At 47.6% G+C, this 13462-nt stretch overlaps 1 protein-coding gene across 4 annotated transcripts in view; it reads left to right on the top strand.

Moving 5' to 3' along the window:
• CLIP2 (CAP-Gly domain containing linker protein 2) overlaps positions 1–3340 on the top strand; it is a 74873-nt gene extending 71533 nt beyond the window's left edge. For all 4 annotated transcript variants that reach the window (XM_082201212.1, XM_082201215.1, XM_082201214.1 and 1 more), the window contains 2 exons: positions 808–870; positions 2275–3340. In XM_082201212.1, coding sequence (XP_082057338.1) covers positions 808–870; positions 2275–2286 — 75 coding nt within the window. In that variant the 3' untranslated portion in view covers positions 2287–3340. The remainder of the gene's footprint in view (positions 1–807; positions 871–2274) is intronic.
• The last annotated feature ends 10122 nt before the right edge of the window (positions 3341–13462 follow it).

Below are 13462 nucleotides of genomic sequence, written 5' to 3'. Positions count from 1 at the left end.
TTTATACATTTCACTAATTTCGCAATCATTTTAACATTTCAAAACTTGACTTCCTTCCCCCCTCTTTCTGTGGTTCCTTAAATTTATTTTTAATAACTTCTGCATATCCAAACTTAATTTGCTCATTTATTCGTCGACTTTAAATATATGCTCTTACAAAACTGCAGGTTATTACAATAATCCTGCCAATGTTCTTATCTGTTTACAGTTTATCTGCAAATACTCAATAAACTATTTCCATTCTTTTATAAAAAGTTTGTTATCTTGGTTTCTTATTCTTCTGGTAAGTTTTGCCATTTCTGCATATTCCATAAGTTTTTGTATCCATTTTTCCTTTGCTGGGACTTCTGGTTATTGCCATTTCGGGGGCGAGTAACATTCTTGCCGCTGTAGTCGCATAGATGAATAAGTTTCTATACATTTTAGGTGGTTCTGCCCCTATAATTCACAAAAGAAAAGCTTCTGGGTTGTTGTCTTTTACAAATGTTATATTAAACATTCTTTTCAATTCATTATATATCAGGCAGATTCTCTTGTCACTTTAGCCACAAGTTATTTCAGTTGTGCCTCTTTCTGTAAAGGGGAAGATTGCCATGTCTTTAGCTTATGCCCCTTTTTTCGTAAAATAAGCTTTAATGCTTTTCTCTTTAATCATCTCACATCTGGATTTTTGCAGCACATAAAATCACTGTCTTTCATTGTGCTTTGGCTATTTTTGATGTACCTTCTGATCGCTGTGCGTCCAACTTACCTAATACACCACCTCTTTCCACCACTTTTTCCACCCCCACCCCCTTTTCATTTTAGACTATTGGGAATTCCGGATCTGCTAATGGGATCCACCAACAGGAAAAATCTAACAAACAAGAGGTGGGTGATTTGAATCATCTCCCCTGCACGGCTTCCTCGGTTTGCTCTGCTTTTTAAAAAAATACTTGCTGAAATTTACTCGCACAATGAGCATAATAGCACTAGTTTTGGGGCAGGGGAAGTTAGAAGAAGAGTTAAGAGGGTCTGTGCGGCCTGTTGGCTCTCAGGTCAGGCCTAGGGCCTGAGAGACCGGCCTTCAAATTCCCCGCTCGACCATGATGCTCACTGGGTGACTGGGTCACTGTCCGTTACCCTAACCAACCTCACAGGGTTCCTGCGAGGATGAAATGGGGAGCAGAAAGAACCGTTTTCACCGCTATTGAACTGCCTGGAGGAAAAGGGGGGTAGATGTTATGTCGCAATTTTTTTTTAAGGATTGCGTTGACCTTTCCAGCATTTGGCAGAACCTTTCGAACGATACCTTCATGAGCCTCGTGGAGGCGTTGTGGAGAGGGTGTCAGAGGAGGAGGAGATTGGGGAATTGAGGCATGGGATTCTGGACCCCGGGAAGAGTCCGATTCTGGGGAGACTCCCAGCAGCGTGAGAGGTGGAGAGCTGGATTCACGGGAAGGAACTGCCCGTCTGCCATCTCACCTGCTGTGACTCGGACGTCTTCCCTTGTCAGCACAGAGCTGAGCTCTTCTGGGGAGGCACTTGGGAATAAACCAGGCAACGGGTGGCTCTGTTGACCTTGTCTCCATCTCCAAGGAAGTGGAGGCAACGGTGCAAAACAGAACTTGTGTGTTCAACTTCTGTGGAGGACTGCCCACTTCCTTGCCCAGTACCAAACCTCAAGACATCAAGGGGATTTTTTGTTTTTCTGGATGGAAGGAGACTGGTCCAGCTCTTTGGCTAAAACACCTAGGCTAAGCCAAGTGCTTGGAGGCAGCTTTCTCCCATCCAAGTACTAACCAGGCCTGACCCTGCTTAGCTTCTGAGATCAAACGAGATCGGGCATGTTCAGGGTAGTATGGCCATAGACTTGGAGGCAGCTTTCTATGTGTGTGAAGAGTTGGGATTCAGTGATTAAAGAAAGACAACCTGCACATGCTCAGAGATAGTGTTGTTCCATTTCAAACTGAAATACAAATGCCACACATGCAGAAAATAAATTAAGTGGTCTTCCAAGACCCTCCGCAATTTTCAAGAGGTTGACAGGGATGGTGAGGGAGTTTGGGAACCGCTGTTCTAACTAATGCCGATTCTGTTTTACATAAACACAATTTTTGTTTTCGGAGGGCAGAACCCCTCGGATGAGATATCGGCGTCAATTGCGAACGTGGCCAGATCCGTTCTCTGGGATGTCTCAGTGAGCTTAGAGACGATCGTCGTCGAGCAGCCTGTAAAAAACGGCTTCCCGTAAAATGAAATAAACAATAAACAAACTGCCTTCCTTTCTTTCAGGAGAAGCACTGATGAAGGAACGGAGGTGAAGAGGACTCTATGATGCCAGGATTTGCTCCTGAGAAGAGGCCGGGCAAGAGACGTTGCCCTCCGCCCCCTCCAAGCCCCTCTCCCAGCTTAAAACACCACCTAAGATTATTTTCAGTATTTCCGCTCTATGGACAGGTCTGCGTTCATAGCGCACTCTCGTAGGCACATCGGTTCATAATTTCCAAGCTGGGCCCGGTTTCCGAAGAGAGCGGTGCAGCAGCTGTGTGTCCGCGGCTGGATTTCTCTGCCGCCGGTTGCAGCGTCCAGTGACTGTTTTTATTGGCCTTGGTCACCTTGTGCCAGTATATTTTTTTTGGGTGTGTGTGTTAACACCCTGCTGCATTGGCTGGCAGAAACTTCTCGTTCCAGCGGCCTGGTGGGAGATGCCCGCAACCTCCTTAGCGACTTCCCGATACACTCGAATGCCCTTGGCGTTCTGCTCCCCCTCGGCCCCCGCCCCCAAGACGGAGGCTCCTCCCTTTTCTGTCCAAACGATCGGCAGGTCAGCAAAACAGCAGCAACTCTCCATCCCAGGATGTCGGCCGTCGAAGGCGGAAGGGCAAGATACCTCCGTGGCCTGCAAAATAGAGACTCTCCCTCTCTCTCAAGCTCCAGAATGTGGAGACCCTGCTCCTAATAATGTGGGATATAGATGTGCAGGTGGACCTTTCTCGTAACTTATTTTAACTTTGGTAACTGTGGAGTCATTTGGTAATTTGGAATTTATGGAATTGGTGAGGGGTGCGCAGATCTTTGCTGCCCACCCACCCCCAGTGTAGTTTGGCCATCTTGCCTGCTTGGAGATCTCTCTACATGAGTTGCCGGTGGGTGGGATTGCTGTGGTGGTGAACTCTGCAAATCCCTGAAGATGGTTCGGTCTCCCTGTTTATTTCTCTGTCGCTTCACCCAGTTTGCTTTTGAAGTTCTGAAGTGGTTTTCCCAGTAGTCAGAAGGAGGGTTCGCATTGCTCCCCCCACAACACAGGCCCAGTTTATACACTTGGTGGAATCAAGAAATAAAACACTCTCTTTTTGTCCGGAGCTGTACTGCTTTTTGGCAGCTTGGTGTGTCTGCCTAAAACCAACAAAAATGGCATCTCCTCGCATGTAGAAAGCTAGCAGTGAGAGGGGTTGAACCTAATCTTCTCCCTGCCGTACTCTCCACCACCCAGCCCTCCTCCCATAGAGCAGCATTTCAAACTCCCACCGTGTAGATTTTAGAACAGGCTTGGGAAGCCTGTGGCTCCCTGGATACTGTTGGACTACAACTCCCATCATCCTGGACCACTGACCACGCTGGCTAGGGCTGAGGGGAGTTGGAGTCCGGCAGTACACAAAGCGCCCAAGCTCCCCCAGGCCTGCTGTAGAAGCACAGTCCAGGTCACGTATTACCTCTGGATTCTCCGTGTGTATAAACTGGGCCACAGAAATTAATCTGCAGGTTGGAAAGTGTGTGTGTGGTTTTTCTAACACATGAATGCTGGGATGAGTGTGGTGGTGTCTTGTTTTTCTTCCCCACCGGTTTGAGATTTTGTGGCAACGTTCGCGGGATCAAATCTTGCCACGATAAGCTGAGATCTGCACCAGTTTCGTGCTCCTCCCTTTGAGCAGAGAAAGCAAACCAGGAAGCCACAGTTGACCATAGTTTCCCGTTACGTCCAAACCAGGAAACCATGGTCAATGGCTTCCAGACACGCCAGAACATGAAATCCTGTTTTAGAGTTGGCTTCCAGATCCCGAGCTGTTTGGAAGCCATGAAACACAGTTTCCTGGCGAAGATGCAATGGAAAGCTGTGGTCGACGCAGTGACCTTGTGCAAAGGGAATACACGAAGCCCATGCATGTCTCAGCTTATAAACAGAGTCTGGAATATCCGGACATGAAGCATGTGCATTTTGTGTTACGAATTGCTTCTATCTCTCCCCACTCGCAGAGAGATTGACCTCAGTATTAGAAAAAAGCAATATAGGGAATGGTGCCAGACACAGACAACGTCTGGGCTTAAAGCAAGAGATAGGAAGAGGCCTCCAAGACACAGTTGCCCCGTCCCCTGAATTTAACTTGAACTCGGGACCCTGTGAGCTCTAAAAGTGGTTTGGGTGAGCACTTCCACCACCACCACCACCCCTTGCCCACTGGTAGTAGGTTCATGTGGCTTTTTCTCAGCCTGACCACCAGAATCTGGCAAATCAGAGTAGCTGCGAGGCAGATGTGCCCGTAGTCACTGCCACCATTCAGAACCTCTGTCCCAAGCCAAGGAATCGAGAAGAGTAGCAAGCCAGGGTGTTGTGGGAGTGGGCAGTGGCGTAGCGTGGGTTGTCAGCACCCGGGGCAAGGCAAGTAATTTGTGCCCCCTAACCCGTGGATTTGCGCCCCCTAACCCGTGGATTTGCGCCCCCTAACCCTAACCCCCAGATGTTGCGTCCGGTGCATCCGGCCCCCCTGCACCCCCCACACTACGCCACTGGGAGCGGGGGGGGGGGGAACATGCCATTGGACTCTCCATGCTGGCTGCAACCGAAAGGAGTCACAATTGGATGAATTTTGGGGTGTTGTGGCTTTGCCCATCCCTGGACCAGTTCAAGGGAAGATTTCGCCTGCCTGTTCAACAAGTGTGGGTGTTACTTAAAACCTACCAGGGCTGGCACCTCTAGCACCCAGAATGAAAGGCTCCTATAAATGAGGGAGCTGAGCCTCAGAAACATGATTCTAGATTCAGGTAGATAGCCGTGTTGGTCTGACACAGTCGAAATAAATTAAAAAATAAAAAATTATCCAGTAGCACCTTAGAGACCAACTAAGTTTTTTCTGGGTACAGTGGTACCTCGGGTTAAGTACTTAATTCATTCTGGAAGTCCGTTCTTAATCTGAAACCATTCTTAACCTAAGGTACCACTTTAGCTAATGGGGCCTCCTGCTGCCGCCGTGCGATTTCTGTTCTCATCCTGAAGCAAAGTTCTTAACCCGAGGTACTATTTCTGGGTTAGCAGAGTCTGTAACCTGGAGTGTCTGTAACCTGAAGCATCTGTAACCTGAGGTACCACTGTATAAGCTTTTCATGTGGTATCTGAAGAAGTGTGCATGCGCACGAAAGCTTATAACCAGAACAAACTTACGTTGGTCTCTAAGGTGCAACTGGACAATTTTTAATTTTTTAAAAAAGATTTTAAAAAATATTTATTTTGACTCAGAAACATGGCAAGCCAACAGTGTCCCTCCTCCCCAATGGATTACAGGCTGAGCTCATATGCCAAAAGCATGCCACCCCAGCTCCAAATCTAGTTTGTTGATGTCAACGCAGTCCCTGCCACAACAGCTTGACCCAGGCATAGGCAAACTCAGCACTCCAGATGTTTTGGGACTACAACTCCCATCATCCCCGACCACTGGTCCTGTTAGCTAGGGATTATGGGAGTTGTAGTCCCAAACATCTGGAGGGCCGAGTTTGCCTGTGCTTGGCTTGACCCCTCTTCTCCCCATCGTTGCTGCTTTTTGGCCCAGCTCTTTATTTATCCCCCCCTCGTTTTTTAAAAGCAACTTGACTTTGTTTCTTTCAGGTACGTCACTAACCACTAAAATATTTCCAGATGCTTTTTTTGGAGGGGTGAACTCCTTGTTGCAGATTTGTTCCTAATGCAGTCGGTTCACAACCCCTGGCGGTTCAGTTCCGTGTCCCTAACAGCTCCTTTGATCTGCAAAGGAAAAGCCCTTCTCCTCTTGACTTCCAGGAGAAGCAACATGGAGCAATGCAAGGCCAGAGTTTCAGAACTGCACAGAGCTCTAAATCAGTAGCCCTCTCTGACTCAGGGCCCGGGGCAATGGGAAATGTGGAGAAGCCCTAAGCCTGGAATGCAAACAAGGCCTTTTCTACAGACTATCTTCTCAGGCCCTGCCAGTAGTCACAGACTGAAGGCTCTTTCTCACTCCCCTCTACCTTAGTTCACCCCTAGACTCATTGTCTGCCTTGGACATCCAGCGATGGGGAGCGCGAGACTCCAGGTGAAGAAGCAGTTTCTGGGAATCGCTGTGGAGGGACATCTTGGCTGGCAGGATTGGAGGGCCTGGTCTTCCGCAGAGGAAAAGAACCTTTGGTCCTCCAGAGTTTGGTGGACTGCAGCTCCATCATCTCTGGCTGTTGGTTATGCGAGCTGGGGATGGAGCTGTTCAGAAGGCCACAGGTTCTCCATCTGTGGACCTAGCAACTCCATGGTTTTTCTGATGGAACTCATCTAGAGCTGCTACACAAAGTGAGCGTACCAGCATCACATAACGTGGAGCTCTTTTGAGGATCCCAGTAAGGAATGCCTGAGGGAGCACAGCAGAATTTCTTGCCCAGGCAACATTGCTGTTTTCCACGATAAGAGCACTAATAGTCAACCTGGTGCCCTCCCGCTAATGTTGGACTCCATCTCCCATCAGCCCCAGCCAGCATAGCCAATGCTCAGGAATGATGGGAGTTGCAGTCGAACATAAGGAGGGCACTGTGTTGTCTATACCCCTAAACGTACACTGTGCCAATACCTGTAGTATTAGGAAGAAAGGGTGTGAAGAAACATCTATATTTTTCGTCTGCTGTTTTGAGGCATTCTTGCGAAACGTTTGCACGTCAAGGCATGGTTTGGTAAGAATAGCCGACCAAAACAGTTGACCAAAATGACCAGAACTGCCTTTGCCAACCTGGTGCCCTCAATATGTTATCGGACTCTGCCAACTCCCATCAGCCCCAGCTAGTTTTGTAGAGTTGTGGTTCAAAACTTATGGAGGGCACCAAGACAGGGGGAAATGACTCAAATATAACTTCTGTGAGATCTTGGTTCAGAATAACATGGGAACTTTTGTTACAGGTTCCAAGGGTTGTGGGGGGGAGGACCTATTCTCATGGAGCTACAATTCCCCTCGGAGAGATATACCATTCCCAGAGTTCCTTGGGAAGAGAGGGATCTGTTGCTAAAACTACTTTGAGGGGATTTGTAGCTCTGTGAGGAGACTAAGGGACCTCCTGACAACTCTCAGCACCCACAACAAACCAGCGTTCCCAAAATTCTTTGCGGAGAAGCCATGACCAATCAAAGTGGTGTCTTAGTGCTGAAATGAATGGTTTGAGTGTGGTCTTCATTGGTCTTCAAGTGGACCTCTGACGAAGCACCCCGTGTTGCTTCTCAGTTTTGTTTTGATGAATTGCTTCTATTTATGGATGGGCAGAAACAGATGTAAATTCTTCTCCATCATCTCCCCCATTTATGCCATTTCTCTGTGCTTTCCGATGGATTTATCCACAGGGCCTTTTTGAGGGAAGCCCCATTCCAAGGACAGCTCACGCTTCCCACCCAAGCTCTGAAGGCCTCATTCCCAGAGTACCAGCACCTTTCCCCCCCTAGAAACAAAGCGCTGTGCAAATCTGTTCAAGACCAAGGGTAGGGAACCTCTGTGGCCCTTCCCAGATGTTTCTGGACTACAACTCCCATTGGCCATGCTGGCTGGGGCTGATAGGTACTGCATGTCCAACAACATCTGGAGGGTCAGAGGGTCTGCTTCCCTGGATCATTCGCCCGCCCCAAAGATATTTTTGCATACAGGGCCAGTATCTGCTCACCTTTGGTGTACACACCCTCTTCATCAGGAGCTGAAGAAGGGACCTGAATAAATTCATAAAGGGATGTAATGCTTAATTTATTTTTTTCCGACCATTTTGCTGTGTGAGCAGGAAAAGCCTTAGGGGTCTGTGAGTGCAAGAATCAAAATATAAGGCCAGTTACAGAGAGTGAAGGAAGAGACACACATCCTGTCGAGAATCTAGAGCAGGGTTTCCCAAACTTGGGTCTCTAGCTAGCAGGTCAGGAATGATGGGAACTGTAGTCCAAAAACAGCTGGAGATCCGAGTTTGGGAAACCCTGCTCTAGAAGGCCAAATTATTTTCTCTGTAAGGATCAAGAGGATTGGATAGCTCAGTCGGTTAGCACATGGTGCTGGCAACACCAAGATTGCAGGTTCGAACTTCTTGTAGGACAGCTGCATTGTGGGGGTTGGACTAGATGATCCTCAGGGTCCCTTCCAACCCTGTTTCTATGACTTATAGGGAGGACTCTGTGAACCCGGCTTTGCCAAGCTTGGTGCTTTCCAGATTGCTTTGAACCACAACTCCCAACCACTTGGTTGGCGAAAACACTTAGAAAACATTCAGAGGCAACGCCAAGCGCTGTGTGTTGTCTCCTTTCGTTAAGGCACAACGCTACACCCCGAAAGCCAAATACAGGAGGCCACAGGTGACTCACCACCCTTCCTGGTCCTCTCCCTTTAGTTGAGGATGCCAACCAAATACATGCATGTTGTCAACTTCGCACCAAGACACAAACCACGGTACCAACACAAGTCCTAATGGAAAGCTTTCCAGCAAGTCAGCACTTAAATCTGTTACGGATCTCTTAATAAATCCACTAAACGAACAAAGCCAACTTGTCGGCCTTCTGAGCAGAGCCAGAATTAAGCCGATACTAGATGTACAAATAAATTAAAATACGGATAACCTTTTACCCTTGTGGTATGTATTCCAATTTTGTAGTTTTAGTCACTTTTTTGGCTATCGAATTTTGTTAGAGAAAGAAAAATCAGTTTGACAGCTAATGTCCTATTTTGTTATCGGCTTAATTTTTTCCTTTTCCTTTTTTTTCTCTCTGTACAAAAGCTTTACAGATGGGAGTCTATTAAGTGTAACTACTTCTACAGATTATGTATTCATGTATCGCAGGCCCTGCGACAGGCTTGCTAAAGTGTGATGAGCTCATACTAAACCAATAAAACTTGTTGCGGAAGAGAAGCCCCCCTGTTTTCCCTGTGGTCCCTTCTCTAAGATGACACAAAACAGGAAGGAGTTGCACAGATGGACATTAGAAAATGAGCTAAATTCTCGAAATGTATTTGACTTTTAAAAACAATTACAGTGATACCTCAGGTTAAGTACTTAATTCATTCTGGAGGTCTGTACTTAACCTGAAAGTGTTCTTAACCTGAAGCACCACTTTAGCTAATGGGCCCTCCCGCTGCTACTGCGCCACCAGAGCACGATTTCTGTTCTCATCCTGAAGCAAAGTTCTTAACCTGAAGCACTGTTTCTGGGTTAACAGAGTCTGTAACCTGAAGTGTATGTAACCTGAAGCGTATGTAACCTGAGGTACCACTGTATAAAGAGAAAGTAGGTTAAAATTCAAAGCACTTTCCTCTTCCTGACCCAATTCTATACCTTTCCAAACTTCCACTGGGTGGCTATCTTTTTCTCTTACCCAGGAGAACTTTTTCCCTCTGCCTTGACCTATATTTCCTTGAAGAAGCTCTGGGACAGCTCAGTTGGCAGAGCACGAGACTCTTAATCCCAGGGTTGTGAGTTCAAGTCCCGCATTGGGGAAAAAAATTCCTGCATTGCAGGGGGTTGGACTAGATGACCGTGATGGTTCCTTCCAGCTCTGTGCTCCTTTCCAAACTCCTGTTTTACTCCCTCATATGGCATGGTAGAAGAAATGGCCATTCTGCTAAAGTCCCAGGACCTCCATACTGTCAGTATTTTGCAGGAGAGATCCAAACACACATTGGAACTTTAAGTCTGTGCAACTGAAGTGGATCAAAGCAGTTCTTTTTGAGTTGTTGTTTTTTTTGCTGTTTGGAAAGCGATAGGGGGAAATGTATTGAAAAGTGTGGGGTGAACGAATGATGAATAGAAAAACCATTTAGCCACTGAACAATGCCATCGGAATAATCCAGGACTAATGCTCCTCATCGGGACGCGGGTGGCGCTGTGGGTTAAACCACAGAGCCTAGGACTTGCCGATCAGAAGGTAAGCGGTTCGAATCCCCGCGACGGGGTGAGCTCCCGTTGCTCGGTCCCTGCTCCTGCCAACCTAGCAGTTCTAAAGCACGTCGAAAGTGCAAGTAGATAAATAGGTACCGCTCCGGTGGGAAGGTAAACGGCGTTTCCGTGTGCTGCTCTGGTTCGCCAGAAGCGGCTTAGTCATGCTGGTCACATGACCCGGAAGCTGTACGCCGGCTCCGTCGGCCAATAAAGCGAGATGAGCACTGCAACCCCAGAGTCGGCCACGACTGGACCTAATGGTCAGGGGTCCCTTTACCTTTTTAATGCTCCTTGTCACATAACTGCCCTACAAACAATCAAAACGAAGGTTTGATAAAGAGCAGGCATACTCTAGTTGCTGCATTGTGCATGCAAATCAGGGCAAATGCTGAGTAAACAGCCCACCTGCAGGAACGCTGCTTCTTTAAGCTCTGATCAGAAATAATTGAGGAAACCAACAGCATAGCAACAAAGCTCAGCCCAGCAAGTTGTTTTCATGGGTTGGCTCTATCAACAAATCTGTCAACTGCAGCTCTCTTGGTTTCTCATTTTACCTGTCTTAAATTCAGACCTCCACATTCTCATCAATTTGCGAATCTAAATATATATATATATATATATATATATATATATATATATATATATATATCCTCATGAAAATTCATCGGAATTTTAGCACCAATTACTTGTAACAAACACACTTTGGGTATTCAGTTTTGACCGATATACATATTTTGCAAACAATTTCCCCCAGATATAATGCATCTTTGGATGCTGTCTTCAGTTTGGATTGTTATGCACACTTCACTTAATGGAATGCATTTTCGAACACTGGCTGGAGAGCTGCGGCACCAAATTTGGAGAAGGGAAGATTTTGGAAGGATTGCTGCGTTTCGGTCCGCGTATCAGTTTGAGAAGCGTGAAGCAGGTGCAGTTAAAATGAAAACAAAACAAAACGCCTCCTCCATACCTACACCTAGTCTCACCTTTTAACCACTGCATAGTTATTGTGTTTTGGAGCCCACCCTTGCTTCAAGGAGATCTAGGTGGTGTGTTAGACCAGGGGTCAGCAAACTTTTTCAGCAGGGGGCCGGTCCACTGTCCCTCAGACCTTGTGGGGGGCCGGACTATATTTTGGGGTGAGTGGGGAATGAACGAATTCCTATGCCCCACAAATAACCCAGAGATGCATTTTAAATAAAAGGACACATTCTACTGATGTAAAAACATCCTGATTCCTGGACCGTCCGCAGGCTGGGTGTAGAAGGCAATTGGGCTGCATCCAGCCCCCAGGCCTTAGTTTGCCTCCCCATGTGTTAGACCCTTGGCTATCTTGGGAGGTGAAATGGGTTCGGAAAAAGTGACTTGCCCAAAGTCACCTGGTGTGCGACACACCTGAGCAAAAAGCTGGAGCACCCACCACCCTGCCCATTCAAATATGGCCACTCCATATTATCTAGGTGTCAGCACTGGAAGTTGGTGGTGTTCAAGCAGCTGTCTTGGACTGGCTGGATGCCAATGAACCAGCTGGGGAACCCCCAATGTAAGGTTACCAGATGTCCCCGTTTCCCCATTTCCACAAATCAGTCCCCATACAAAATCCATTGAAGTTGAAAAGTGTCCCTGGATTCATCCAAAAAAATCTGGTAACCTTATTTGGGGCAAAAGGGCTCAGAACCCCAGGATTGGTGGTGGGATCACGATGAGCGGTCAGAGAGAGAAGAGGGTGCAGTGGCATAACACGGGGGTCCCAAGGGGACTGTTGCCCAGGGCGCACAATCTGGGGAGGGTGAACCAGCCCCCCCACCCAGAAACCCCCATCACGCCTGCCCTGCCTGGTTCCGGCAGTGAGGGCTGGGCGAGTGTGGAGGGTGAAGAGCTGGTACACGCCCCGGACCCTGGCAAATGGTGCTACACCACTGAAAGGTGGTGCTGGAAGCTGAAGAGGCAACAGGGGTTAGTGAGCAGGAAGAGGCTGGGGCAGAGAGCAGTCCAGACTCGGAGGCAGGAGAGGAGTGGGGCCAGGAGACAGAGATGAGGCAGGCTGCTGAAGAAGCCAGGGAGTCTCCCCCTCCCGCTGCAACTGGCTCCCCTCTCTTCTAGTCTCCCAGGACATTCAGAGAAATGAAGAGAGGCTCCTATAGCCCAGAAGAGGCTGACACACCAGCTGCAGCACCTCATGCACAGTGAACCTGGTCGTTTTCAGCCAATAACCCCCAGGTTGGGCTCCTGCAAAGTGTTGCGTGAGGGGCTGCCATTGAAGACTACCTTTTATTTTCTTGTTTCGTTCTTGTTTTTGCTCTGTTTCCATCTTTTGTATTACTTCTCTATTCAGGGTTAACATGCAGGAGAAGATGATGGATGAAGGACTCTGTGTGAGGGGCAGGGAAAGGGGAGATCTCCCAGGGTGGGAGTATAGCTGTCAACTTTTCCCTTTTCTTGTGAGGAATCCTATTCGGAATAAGGGAATTTTCCTTAAAAAAAGGGAAACGTTGACAGCTATGGGTGGGAGGTTGGGTGAAAGCTGGGAGGGTTCACCTTTCTCTGTGTTGGTCAAGATAAGATTTATCTGTGAAAGAGGGCTTTGTATATCTCCCCCCCTTTCCTTTTGTTTTTGTTTAGATTTTTTTTTTTAAATTGCAATGTATTAATAAAATCTTATAAACTGGAAGAAAGAGACCATCAGCCTCTAAAACAATTCGATTTCTGTGCGGAACCAGTTGCAGCACAAAGCACATTTCCTAAAAGCAGAGGAGCTGTGCAGCCTGTGGCATGGACCTGTCTCCAAGCCCCCACTCTCTTTGAATACCTCGCAAAGGGCAGAACAATCCCTAAATCTTGATTCCAGCCCAAAGCCTCCTTCCTATTTTGAAGCGGATCTTGCTTCAATCTACCACTAGGTGGCGCTGTGGCTTATGGCAATGTGTTGAAATCCACACTTTCTGGATCAATGCGCCAATTCCCAGAATCAGCCTATGCCTCTCTTCCTAGCCTATTGATGCCTAGCAATTAACTGAAGAGATAGACTACCAGCGTGCCAAGGCTCCCTGTCCATTGCCCCATGCCAACCAAGAGTCTTCTTGTTATTTTGCTCCAGTCCACACTTCAAACCCTGTGTGAGTTTTCCCCTAGCCAGACAGAATGCTCTGCTCCTGTCCCATCGCTGGAGCACATCCCACCACTTGCCCTCTTCCCTCAGCAGTAAGAATGTTTGTGAACATTCGGGGAGGGGGAAGTGTTCAGTTTGGGGACACAGGTTTCTTTATCGGATTACTATAAGACCTCAACATCAACTTGGACTGGTCATGTTGTGCAGATG

This window comes from Podarcis vaucheri (assembly GCF_965113315.1).
Source record: "Podarcis vaucheri genome assembly, chromosome: 15".
Taxonomy (NCBI): Eukaryota; Metazoa; Chordata; class Lepidosauria; order Squamata; family Lacertidae; genus Podarcis; species Podarcis vaucheri.
This window is presented reverse-complemented; position numbering and strand designations above follow the sequence as displayed.